Source organism: Lemur catta, chromosome 8 (genome assembly GCF_020740605.2).
Source record: "Lemur catta isolate mLemCat1 chromosome 8, mLemCat1.pri, whole genome shotgun sequence".
NCBI lineage: Eukaryota > Metazoa > Chordata > Mammalia > Primates > Lemuridae > Lemur > Lemur catta.
In genome coordinates, this window is record NC_059135.1 from 8,940,977 (window position 1) to 8,954,618 (window position 13,642).

Here is a 13,642-nt window from a genome sequence, read left to right on the forward strand (position 1 = left end):
CATACCTGGTCGTTAGGCATCTGGGGAAATTGGTAAACCCACAGATGTCTTGGAGCCTAAGCAACAGTTTATTAAGTAAACTTTCTAGGCAATTCTGACTTGCTGCAGAGTCTAGGCATTTGTAAGCCAGATGGGAGAGGGGCTGAGTCTCTTGAGGCCTTAGGCGAAGGGTATGACAGCTCCCTTGACGAGAATGCTAATATGAACTAGAAATAACCCAGACTGAATCAGAGACTCAGTCTCCCCACAGCCCTACATTTTTTCTCTCTCAAATCATGGTGCATCACTGTAATACATTGGTTAATTCTATTTTTAGTGCCATAAATACATGCACTGAAAAATAAAGTTGGTATGCACACTTCAGGAAGCAAATGTAATTCCAGTTAGAAATCTCACCAAACACTTGTAAATTCAGGTAACTTATTTCATAAGAACTTGAAGTTACAAGACAGGCCTGTTGGTGACCACTTAAAAACTTGGGATTTTTAAAGCAGAGCAAACAGCTGTATTAGAACAAGGGTAACTGAAAGATCATGTTCACAAAGCTTGCAATAGCCAGGAAGGTAAACATGTCAATCAACAGCTTTTCATGTTAGCTCATTTGAAAGCCTGATTCCCTGACTCCCTAACATTTATAAAGTCATTCACAGCCCAATTAGTGGTGTATTTATAATCTCCCATTGCCCTTACGTCTCACAGAGAAGTGATTAATTATTTTGGCTTTCATAGTAATGCCATTAATCAGGAGGCATTCATTGGGTATTAATGACTGGATGTAGTGGGCAATTGAATATGAGTGCTACAGTAATTTAGCAATTGATTTACTAGTATTTGATGAGTTGAAACTGTTTTAGAGGGAGATAAAGTGATACAATTCTAACTGATTATAAATAGGTGATCAAAATAGACATTGAAAAAGAGATTAAAGAATTTTAATTGTATATTCTGTGTGAGCCAACGAAATTTCAAAAGAAGGTACAAATTAATTTTCATGTTCTACCAATGTGTATTCAGAAACTGGCATTTAAAAAAAGGTATCTAATTATGATGTGCCAATAAAACAATATTTTTCTAAATGCAGATTACTTACTGCCAGAAATAGGCACATGGGGAGAGTTGACAGGTCTCACTGTAAATTTTGATTAAAAAAAAGGATTTTATAATTTGAATATTTTTATACCATTATGTCCGTTTTACTAGCCAGCCTCTCTTGTATTAGTTATTGATTATACCTTTTTTTTAAAAAAAATGCCTTTTAAAGCTTATGAATTGTAGCCATACTTTGTTTATTCACATATTTTTTACAACTTTAAATAAAGACTGGAGCATAGGCTTTTTAAAGTAGAGATTAGATATGGATTATTCAAAATGGCAGGTAGTAAAAGTCATTTATTTGCATTATGAATATATGGTATACTTTTATTTGGACATTATTTTTAAATTGTAGCAATAATTTTAGAGAGTAGAAATCATTTAAAAAAGTCCATTCAGAGGTTTGACTTGATGGCTGAGTTAGGGGACTCTTCTAAATGACCTCCCTGCCTGCATCCTGGCAGTGCTGTTTCCTCAGGGGAACATAGTTTTAAAAATCCCAGAGCCTCTTCTTCAGACCTACACGATTCTAAGTTCCATTTAGGACCTGCTATAGACCGAATGTTTATGTGCCCTCTGAATTCATATGTTGAAATCCTGACACCCAAAATGAGGAGTGTTTGTAGGTGGGGTTTTGGGGAGGTGATTAGGTCATGGGGGCAGAGCCCTCAGAAATGGGATTAGTGCTCTGACAAAAGAGGCCCCAGAGAGCTCCCTCACCCTTTCCAACATGTGTGGGCTTAGCAAGAAGATGGCCATTTATGAACCAGGAACGGGCCCCCCCCAAACACTGAATCTGCTGGCACCCTGATCTTATACTTCCCAACCCCAATAAATTTCTGGTGTTTAAAAGCCTCCAGTCTATGGTAGTTTGTTACAGCAGCCCAAATGCACTAAGACAGGACCCTGTTTTAAACAGACGGTTGTTGATGTTGCTGTTGGTGGTGATGATGATGATGATGATGATTTATATAGTCCCTATCATATGCTTGCGCTGTCCTAAAAGCTTTGCCAATATTGAGACCTTTAATCATGGCAACCACCCCAGGAAAGGTAGTGTCATTACCTCTATTGCAGAAAGAAGGAATTCGAGGCATGAAGGGTGTAACTAACTCTCCCAAAGTCACAGAGCTGGAGAGAACTCAGACCATCTGGTGGCAGAGCCTGGTGTCACCTCCCATTACCCTCATGGAAGCACATGGGCCTGGTTACTCATTTTGGTTTTCATAGTAAAGCCACTCCTCAGGAGGCATTCATTTGGAATTAATGAATGGATATTGTGGGCAATTACCGCTTCTGTAATGTGAAACATACACTCTATACAGAATACATAAAATGTTAAAATCAGATTATGGAATATACTTGTTTATGTACGTATTTAAGGTATCCCTATATAATCAGAGGAATGACATTAGATATTTTTCCCAAGCTGGTGTCCTTCTCCTCCCTGTTCAGTATAAGGTGAGCCACTTTGATGACTGACCCAGCTTTGTAAATGCTGAGGAAGAAGGAGAGTGGGATGTGATGGAGTTAGTACTTTGCATTTGTGACACCAAGGAGTAGCTCAGTGGTGATTCCTCTGGGCCAGGTGGCGGAGGTGGTAGGATGTGGCCCAGCAGAGGGAGTTTTATGTGATTCATTTGTAGGCCTGTATTGCTTACGGAACAGGCTAAGCTGTTGTAATAGAGAGGCCTCAAACACAGCGGCTTAAACAAACTACAAGTTAATTTCTCCCTCATGGCACAGTGCAGACATAGCTCGTCCAGGACTGATAGTGCACTTCTGCACCCTCAACACACAGATTCCATTTCTGGGTCCAAACTAACTGTCACCATCACTTTGGCATGTCAGCCGGTGGGCAGGGGACCCGGGCAAGCGGTCACATGCTCAGGCCTCTTAAATGACAACATAGCATCACCACCCATTGTTTCACTAGTCATAGGGGGTGGGGAACATACTGTTTAGCAGCAAAAGCTCCACATTCTATTATTAAAGGAATGTGGGGAGAATGGACATCAGTGGTAGTTAGCAGTCACTCTCACAGTTCAAATATTCTATTTGGGACAAATAATTTGACTTAGGACAAATAATTAAGTCTAATATTAATGGAGAGAGCAATGTGGTAGGGTAAATAAAAAATTAAACAAAATATAGTACTGTGGACTAGTAACCCCTTACCGTAGGAATAGAAGTTTCTTTTGAAAGAATGTAGAACATTGAATTAAGAACTCTCAATCTAATTTTTTTGTTCATTTTTTTAGCCTATATATTTTGATATTAAATTTTTAGAGTTTGCTGTGCAGGATGCATAGACAGAGGGTACTGCTGAGATGCTGACAAAGTAGAAAGGTAGTTGTTAAGAATCATTATATTTGACAGTTGGATTTGTTGAGAATAAATCAATCTTCAGGTGATAGCAAGTTGACTATATGTTTTTTAGAATAACTTCACATTATCTTTACAATTTTTTTCCTTGGAACAAATATTAATATGTAATTTTTATAGTCATTGGGTATAATCTACCTAATGATTTAGATGAATGACAAAGGCAAAAATATTTGGACTGTTGCCATTACGTGCCATCGTGTCTTCTAATTTGGAAAGCATTTTTGGTCATACCTTACTTGGGAACCCATGGAAATGAGATATTCTGTATAGGTGAATTTTCCAAAAGGAGATTTGCTTTTTTAAGCCTCAAAACTTATAAGCAAGCAAGCAAACAACAGCAACTAACCTTTTAAATGGAAATTTTGAAAAAGCTTTGTTGAGAAAAGGTAAAAAGACCCTAAACGAGGTTTTGAGCTAGCCGGTGTGGCCAGGCAGGTTCTCTGAGAATAAGGTGCAGTTGTGTTAGTACATGGGTGTGGTGACATCTCTTTCCGTGCTTGTTTAATTCCCCTGCACCTCCTGGTCTGGACTGCACTCTGTGTGTGTGTGATGAAGGACAGCTGCATCGCACGGCTGAGGTGTGTTAGTGAGCCCAGGGTTGTTGTCATGCTGCCTGGTCCAGTCTCACCTTTGGTTCCTGCATCAAGCTCTTTTTGCCCCTGGCCTGACATTGTCAAAGAGATGATTTTTTTCTTAGGTTTTGCTTTCCAGCCCACATGTCTCACGTCACAAATCCAGGGGGATCCTGACTAGCTTGCCAAGCTTTGCACCAACCTCACCGTACCTCCTTACAGAGTTGGCACAGGTGTGCCTTTCATCCCTTCCTCTGAGGAGTGAGACGTAGGGATGGTGGGTGCTTGCTCTCCCAGTGCTTAAGTTAGTGCAAAAACCCTGGGTCTCTAGCTGGAGCTGGAAACTGTACTATTTCAAACCTTTCATGCCTATCTGGTGCCAGCCGTGGGACTTCATGGACTGTGAACAACTTTTATAGGTTATAGGTTTGTGCCAAGTGACTCTCCCAGTCTTAATAGGAAAACTCAGCACAGCCTGTTTCCAACACCTACTGCTCAAGTATTTATGGTCAGAATTTTTATTTTCTGTGTATGGTTTCCCTTTAATAGGAAAGAAAATGGTCTTTAGCCAAACAACTGAAGTGAGAAATGCAAATCCCATTTGCTATTAATCCCAATGAGGTGTTAACTACAAAGTCCATTTAAGACTCTTTAGCGTTAATATTAAGGAAGACAAGTAGTAAAATAAACAGTTAATGGCCTGCAGCCAGCCATTTGTGCGCTTTCAGTGACCACTCTATGCCAAAGATAATGACTGGAGCCCCGTCCAGTCGCTCTCAACTTCTCATTTGCACCAAGGGAGGGGAGTTTGGCAAAGTCACCATTTTAAAAGGACCGTAATGATGGCAGCACATTTCATTACTGTGTTAATGAGCACGGTGTGGAGTTGTGGGCAAGAGCAGAGTGTGTATTTTTGTATTAGGGGAGCGGGCAAGGAGGGGAAGAGAAACGGGGGGAGGGAGAAGGAAACCCAACTTTTATTTGTTATCATAACTAGTTACTTGCGGGTGTTAACAGATCCCTGGATAATCTGTGGAGAAAGTTTTCCTTCATTACAGTTTTACAACCCATTAGGGAAATCACCCAGTTGTGCAGTATATAGAAGTGGGTCTCTCAATTCCAGCGGTACCTTTTTTTTTCCCTTCCTTCCTCCTTCCCTCCCTTTTCTTTCTCTCTTCCCCCACCCTCAGGATCTAATTGTTGAATTGAACTGTGTAGAGTCCTGGAGACTTTTCTCTTTCTCAGGGACCAAAGTCTCCCTCTTCAATGCTAAAGTTGCCAAACGTCTGTCATCACACAGCTGTTTATGCTCTTCATGTTGCAGAGATCTTATCTTTTCTTATCAATTCCACTATGGAAAAATTGTATAGCTATTTCTGTTTTAGTTGATTTTTCTATTATGGTTATAGTATGATATCTACGCAGAACTGTTTATGTTGTGATGGTCCAGCTGTAGGGCTTGGTCCTGGGCCCTGTTGGCAGTCTCTTCTCTCCCCAAGTGCACTTTCCCTGTCCCCATGGTTTTAATGCCATCCACACTCAGATGTGTCCCAAAGTGAAATCTTCAGCACTGATGTTTCTGGCTACCCGTGTCCTATGCCTGACCGCCAACTTGAAGCTCCATTCGGGGTATTATCACCATCTCACATTTAATGCGTCCATGATGGAAACCTCGATTCACTTGCCTACCACCTCGGCCCCACGAAGTCCCCTAAGCTATCTCCCTATGACTCCTCCCTTTCCCTCATACCCCACAACCAATCTGTATAAAGGTCTTGTAGATTTTTTCTCTAAAGTATAATCTTTGAAAAAGCATAAATCATGTGTTAGTCCTCTGCTTAAAACTCTTCAATGGATTGCCACTGCACTTGGCGTGGAATCCAGATCTTTACTAGGGTTCACGGGTAAGCCCCGTGGCCCCTCCTTCTCCTCTATCTTCCTCCAAAACGCTGGTCACTGGTGCTTTGTCCGGCACACTGACCTCCTCAGCTCTCTTTACTGGCTCATTCTCAGCCTTCGGGGCTCAACTTAAATGCTACTTCCCACTTGGAGCTCAACAAGCATTTGCTGAGTGTAGAATGAACGGACTCCGCCCCCCCATCCTACCCTGCTCTCCAGCCCACCCACCCCGCCGCACCCATGTACTGTCATGGACAGCATCACCTGCCACTTAGGGTGGCTCCATATTTTGGCCTCATAATCATAATCCCAGACTTGGACTGTATGAATTTATGATTTAAATGTTCACTCATGAAAATTTTCACAGAACTCTAATTTTATGTTTTTTTGTGTGGTTGGATTGAGGAATATATAATCATGAAAATGAGATGATAAAATGCCCTTCTATAACAAAAGATGTGAGAGCCCCTGGAACTTTTGACAGAAAACCTTCGGTTTCTTTTCCCCGTTTGTACTTTGCTCATTTTTCTGTTTTAGTGTTTTCTTTTCTTTTGTCTCACTCAGTATCTGTCTTATGCTTTGGTTTTTTGTCCTCTTTACCCTGCTTAGTCTTTCTTCCCTCCCTCCTTCCCTTTTTTCTTCCTTCCTTCCTTCCTTCCTTCCTTCCTTCCTTCCTTCCTTCCTTCCTTCCTTCCTTCCTTTCTTTCATAAACATATTCTTTCTTTTTTTCTTTCTTGCTTTTATTTACGCCAGGCTTTCGTTGGGGAGCTTTCATTGCTTCCCATGCAACACCAGTTCTTTAGTCTTTGAAAGACCACGGGGGATGCAGGTGTTGGCAAAAGCCCTTTCTGCCACAACCTTGTAAATGCAACCAGAGTATCCTCCTCATGCCTACTTTGGCAGTTTTTGTCTGTGGTTGATCAGTTGGCCTGTGGATCTTAGAATTCTGAATATGAGGACAAGCCTTTCTATGCAGGCCTGTCTCAGGAACTGTGCTGCATATCTTGATTCCATACTATTGAGGAAGAGAAAAGTAGTGACCATATGCTTTGCATTTCTAAATGAGTGTGTTAGAAGTGTCTCTTGGTTTGAGTGCTGTGTCAAAGAAATCACACTGGCTTTTCAACAGCTCTCTAATGATCACTTATAAAGCCCCAAAGAACTTCCTTCTTTTGGATGAATTCTATTTCATTTAAGAGTCTTCCTGCTGCCCTTTGTAAGGGGCCACAGTTTCTGCTCTTGGCATGTGGGATTTCCTGAGGGCTACTTTGCTCTGACCCAGCTGCAGTTTGATGAAAGTTAAATTGGACAGTATTACTTTTCATTATGAGGAAATGCAGGCATTGTCCCCAGACATGATCAAAGGGAGGTGCAAACAACTTACTGAAATTACACTCTTACCTAGAAGGAACCACCAGCCAGTGTTCATGTTGTGTGAACAGCATATTGCCGAAAGTAGCATGCTTGTCCTGTGGACTCACTTTAGGGGATTAGGTGACATCATTAGTAGTTACATGGAAATGTGTGACACACTGTTGCAAAGACTGATTTTTTTGATAGTTCACTAATGGAGCTAATCATTGTCTGGTTTTATGCATTATAAATTTCATTTCCAAGCCTGTGTCTTATCTATTATCTTTGTTTGTGGTGGTTATTTATATATAATTTAAGTAAAGTTAAATTGACTAATCTATCTTTATGGGTTATTATTTTATATCCTGTTTAAGAAATACCTTACCCCAAGGTTAATGAAACAGCCCCCTATATTTTCCATTTGGAGTTTCAAAGTTTTTTAGTTCACATTTTAATCTTTAAGCCATCTGGATTTATTTTTGTGTATGGTGTAAGGTAGGGATCCAAGTACACTTTTTCCTGATAATGGAAGTCATTTCAGTTGCCCTGGAATTAATTGCTTTCACTTCTGTCTTTCCCCTACTGATTCCTGGTACCACCTTGGTCCTAAAATTCTTTTGTTGTAAAAATGTCTGTGGATATGGCTTCATGATATTGAGACTTTTTCACTTGATCTTACTTTTAGACAGAACTGAAAAATCTTATTGATCATTCTATCACATTCAGACATTTGAATATTTTGTTCTAAAATTAAAAATTAGACATAAGTGAATATTATTAGAAAAAAGCTCACTTAGTGAAATAATTTAATCATTTATACAAAAATACTTATAGTATCTATTTCTCCGTTCGTTAGAGGCTCTATTATTCATCAGTTCATTCCACATTTGTTTGCCAACCTATTTTGTACTAATGGCTGCACTGGATATAAAGATCATTCGATGACATATGTGACATGTCAATGATATTGCAATCCATATTTAACTATGACTAGTCCTGTTTCATAAGATGGCCAAAACCACATGACTTGCATTGATACCGTGCAGTCAGACTGGTGATCAAGTAAGAAAGTCATTAATAAACCCAGTGTAGAGTGTGTACCCGTATTGCACGCCCACCTGTGAGGGAACTGAGAGCTGCCAGGGCAGGCAGATAACTGGGTGGGGCCTCTGCGGATTCCCAGCACTTGTACTATCCAAAGTAGCCAGGAGGAGGAAGAGTTGGGTGATGCAGGCAAGTTGCTCCCTGGGAGCAGACTGGGGTTCCAAAGCAGAGATTGAATTCTTAGATGCGAGCACAGGGATGGAATTGGAAGACGTGGCGGCCCTCAGAGGGCAGGGGCAGGAGCAAAGCCAGAGGGGATGACTCAGGTGCCTGGCGCTGCTTTTCCTTGGTCTTAGGGGTTCCCCTCGAGGTTTGGGAAGCCCTGAGGTCTGAATGGACGGTAGCCATGTGCTTTATTCCTTTGCCATGGTACATTTTGTTTTGTTTGTCAGACTTGAATGCTGCCAAAACTAAATTCGTGGTCTTGTAGCAAGACTGTTGGGGAAGCTTTACTTTATTTACATTTCCTATTGTCCCATTTTCTTTTAGGTTTTGTGAATGATTCTGTTACTAAGTCTATTGTGGCTTTGCGCTTAACCCTGGTGGTGAAGGCCAGCACCTGCGTGCCGGGGGAGAGCCACGCAAGCGACGTGGAGTGTTCAGGAAAAGGAAAGTGCACCACGAAGCCTTCGGAGGTAAGGGGATGTCTGGTAGCTTGTAAATACCTACACTTGCATAAATAAATACTTAAGTAAGTGTGCGTCTTCTCTCCCCTTTCATCTTGGCTCTATATATCAATATATGTGTCAAACTAAGTTGATACATAAAATTAACTATCACAAGATTCTGTCTGTTCTTCTAATTCTTTGTTGCCTCTTTTCTACCCAATTAAATCCCTTGCGCAGAGAATTAAGGGAGTAATTTTAAGATTTTAGTGGTGGTTGGACTTGGAACATGGGTAGTTAGAAACATCAGGGCTGAAGGTTTCACTTTGGGACTTATCTGAATACGATGGCATTAAAACCACTGGGACAGGAAAAGTGTCCTATGTACATGCAGCAAGGATGAAAGGGGAGAGAACAAGTGCAGTTGCTGAAAAAGCGCTCAAATTTCCAGTTTCAATGAGATGTTAGTATGTGACATGTTGATATATATAAATCTCCATATGCTTTTTAAAGTAATTGTAATAAATTTGTGCAGTGATAGATTTTCTTGCTTTGGTATGAAGTAGAGATTCTGTAAGAAGAAATAGTTATTCATTGAATCTGATAATAAGATCAAAAGAAATGGAAGGAAGAAAGGTGAGCATAGTCATTACTTGCCCGTTCTGGGGACTGTTGCCTGAAATGTGGTCATTCCTGCCTTAGGGTTTGCAATTTCCTGGCGGCAAAAAAAGGGTCACGGAAGTCAGAGAAGAGGCAGGGACGAGAAGGCTTTGCTCCCTGGGGAGCCAGCATAGCAAACAATCTGGAAGACCTGAGCCTTGTTCTCCTTGTCCCTTAGCAGCTGTGGTGACGTGGGCATGTGGCAAGGGACCGAGTGCAGCTTCCTCCTTGGCCTCCTGTTTTTTGAGTAATAACAGGAGTCTAGGAGTCAGGAGAACCGAGGATCACAGCAGTCACTGAGGCCAGTCTCCGTCCGCATAGGGCTCCCCTGGAACATTCTGCAGACGGACCCCAGGCTCCACCTGAAGATTCCTAAGGAGGGAGACCCCACACCTTGCCAGGGGGTCTGCTATCAGGGACATCCATTCCTCTCACCACTTACTACTTCTGTCTCCAACACCCTTTCCTTAATTTTCTTCTCTCCAGTTACACATGTTTTTGTTGGAGTTAATGTTAAGTAAAAGTGGATCCCCTAAGCCCAAAAAGAGTGTGATTTGTTTTAGACTGATTTGAAGGGCAGCACAGGTAAATTTTCTTGGGTGACAGCTCCTCAGGGGAGTGTTAGCACATTCCGGCTAGTGGTGTGAACTTTGACAAGGGAAAGGAACAAGGCTGACAAAAGCAATGTTGGAAGCCATGTTCAAATACTGCCCTTGTCATCTTGGAAAACATGTGACTTTCTGTCTTAGGGGTAATATTGCAGTTGATTAAATGCATCATTTTCCTGTAAGATATTCCCTGGAGGGGCAGACTGTGGTCAGGAACCCATGAGAGTAGTGGAAATAATAGTTTCGGCACAAATGTGAACCCAAGCCAAAACTATCCCTGCTTCTGGAGGGATGAGTGGAGGAGAGTGACTGGAGTGAAGCCCGGAGGTGGAGCCTCCGAAGGTTCCTTTCACAAAGCTGAGCCCGCCCTTGAGATCTCGTGGTTTTCTCTCTGTGCCAATTTGGACCAGTCTGCTCTCCTTCCAGAGGGAAGCCTCATTTATCAATGTACTTTACAGAAAAAAAATGTAAGGGATACTGAGTGTTCTCCTGTGACAGCCAAGGCCAGGGAGGCGTAAAATAACTGGAGACAGGATCAGGACTCTATGGAGAACTTAGCTGATAAGAAGGTTCCAGAAGAGATGAAGGATGAGAGACCAGGAAAGCACAGGCCTTCTGGGTGAGCCCACAGCGGGGAGGCGCAGACCCTCCCCAGTGCATTCTCACCGTTCCCAGTGAACAATTTTAAGGTCTGATTAGCTCTGAAAAAGATAATATTGGCAAAAGGGAAGTGTCTTAAATGAGCCACAGAGGGCTGTCCTCCAAATGTTTGTCTCACAAAGACTCACTGTGAGCCTTGTGTTCGGACGGGTGACCCTTCTGGGCAAACCTTGAACCTGTAAGGCAGTCGCTGTGTTGTCTTCATGTGTGTTGTGGGCACCCGACCAGGACTCGGGGTTCCTCTGCGAGAGAGCTGTGGCTGGACGCTCTGCCTGGAGACTTAGTCTGGGACTCATTGAAAAGGCAATAGAGGAATTAGCACCTTGCAGGTAACTTGGAAAACCTTGTCAATGTGAAATAACGCTCAGAAGCCTTGGTGCAGAATCCATACTAATTTTAGCAGATCATTTCAGAGGGAGCTCCTCTTTATCAGGGGTACCAATTTCTCTGAAGAGCTTCTAGTGCCTGTGAGATAACAGCTCCTCCTTCCTACCTCTCAGCTCCACTACTGAGACCCTTGTTTGGGGAACACAGAGCCTCTGCTGTTGTTGATTCTGCTTTTACCTTCAATGCATTGAAGGGAGTGGTGGCCAGTAATCTTACCTAATGACCTGTTGGTGCCTCTAAGTAAAATGATGAGGCTGGAATGACCAACTCCAGTCCAAGACCCATTACCTTGGGTCACACTGTTATCTTGGAAAGAAGTGTCTGGTGGGACTTGACCTCCCTGTGGCAGGAGCAGGGGACTGGAAGGGTGGTTGATCTTCTTTGTGTCTACTTGACCGTGACTCTTTGTGATTGTCGCTGGGGCTGCTTCAGCATATTAGGAGTAGTTAACTAGCAATAAAAGACTGTTGTCGCCATGTTTCTTTCTTTTTACTGTTTCCTAAAGTTATAAGTTATATAGTCCACCCTTCCACCCAATGTAAGAATCCATTCCATAGCACAAAACAAATAGAACGATATTTTGTGATTTAATTTTATTGTTTCTAATCATTTTTATATCTTTTTATTAGATCATCCATCAAAATAAAAGCAATTCTGTTATTTCCACACCACTCTCATTTGGTAATGGAACTCATTTCTTTCCTGTCAGATGTGCTTTGGCTGGGCATGCTTCACAATTCCAAGTGATGGGTGGTTTGTGATGAAGCTCAAGCTTAGTGTTCTTGAGCTCGCACCATTCCAGGAGCGTCTCTGGAAATGTTGACGTTAATGCTGGAAGGAGCTATCTATTTTTGAAAACCTCTTTTGTCACAAGAGTTGACTCTGATCTTTCCTTCTGCTTAAGAAAAAAACCCTAAACTGTTGCCCACTCTTTCTCTTTGACCTTTGTTACCAAGGTTGTCAGGCTACTGGCTGCTGCCTATTTGGTGATTAATTCCTTAATTGTCTTACGGGTAAGTGTCAGAGAGTCCACATGGGGCTGTTTGTTGGCTTGGGCTGTAAGCATTCTGTAGATCCAAAGTAGAGTCTGTGGACCTTGTCCTTCAAGGCCAAGAGATTTGTATTAGTGGGGTTTGCCAGAGAAACAGAACCAATGGGATGGGATGGGTGTGTATACACACACATACATGCATGTACATATACACACGTCTCTCTCTCTCTCTCTCTCTCGATTTGTTTTAAGGAACTGGCTCATGCAATTGTGGGGTCTTGGTGAGTCCAAAATCTGCTGGGGGAGGCCTGCAGACTAGAGACTTAGAAAAGAATTACAGTTCTAGTCCAAAGGCTGTCTGCAGGCAGAATTTCCTCTTGCTTGGGGGAGGGTCAGCCTTTTGTTCTCTTCAGGTCTTCAACTGATTGGACAAGGCCCACCCACTCACAATCTACTGATTTAGATGAAAATCTCATCCAAAAACACCCTCACAGAAACATCCAGGATAATATTTGCATGTCTGGTCACTGTGGCCCAGACAAGCTGATATGTAAACTTAACCATCACAAGATTCTCTTCTTCCAATTCTCTGTTGCCTTCTTTGTACCCGATTCAATCCCTTGCCCACAAAGTTAAGGGAGTATCAGAATTTTGACTTGCCTAAGAATAGCCTGAGGCCCTTGGTAAAAAGTCCTATTCCTGGCCTCATCACTCAGATTCCGATGCCTTTTATTGGGCAGCCCAGCGATTCTGATGCAAAAGTAGATTGTAGACAACAGGTCTGGAAACAGGGCTCAGAAAAGTGCTTATCATCTCCCCATTCTTGCTGACTTCCTAAAGCAAATACACAACATCTTTTTATTTAAGGATTGCAATGTTAATCATTTCAAGGCCACATGGAGTTAATAGTAAAAGATAAATGCTGGGTGATGATGTAGTGGTTCAGTAAATACCTGATAGTTTTCCTGTTCGTTGGCTTTGGTCTATATTGGTAGGTAAATGGGATCAGGCCTCCATTCCTGGAAGGATCCTAGAATCTCTCTAGCTCTTGTCTTGGGAATCCATCACCCTTAGACTAGTCGGACTGGGTACCAGAGCTGACTACTGAGCCTTTGCTTTGAGAGAGAATTGAACTGGCATCGTCCTCAGGCCCTTCCAGACCCTAGGCGTGGCCTGAACCTGAGAAGCATTTCCGTGTCTGGCCCCTGAGGAGTCGTAACCTTCTGTTACCTCTCTTGCTACCCTTGGAAGTCGAAGGCTTGAGGTCTAGGAAGTCCTCCTCTTCCTACCTATGTCTGAGTTCTTTCAGTTGGGTTTGGTTT

General features: G+C 42.2%; 1 protein-coding gene across 1 annotated transcript in view; it reads left to right on the plus strand.

Moving 5' to 3' along the window:
- DNER (delta/notch like EGF repeat containing) overlaps window positions 1-13,642 on the plus strand; it is a 273,010-nt gene that overhangs the window by 127,310 nt on the left and 132,058 nt on the right. Inside the window, exon 5 of the mRNA XM_045559043.1 lies at window positions 8,899-9,044. Within this exon, the coding sequence (XP_045414999.1) occupies window positions 8,899-9,044 (146 nt within the window). The remainder of the gene's footprint in view (window positions 1-8,898; window positions 9,045-13,642) is intronic.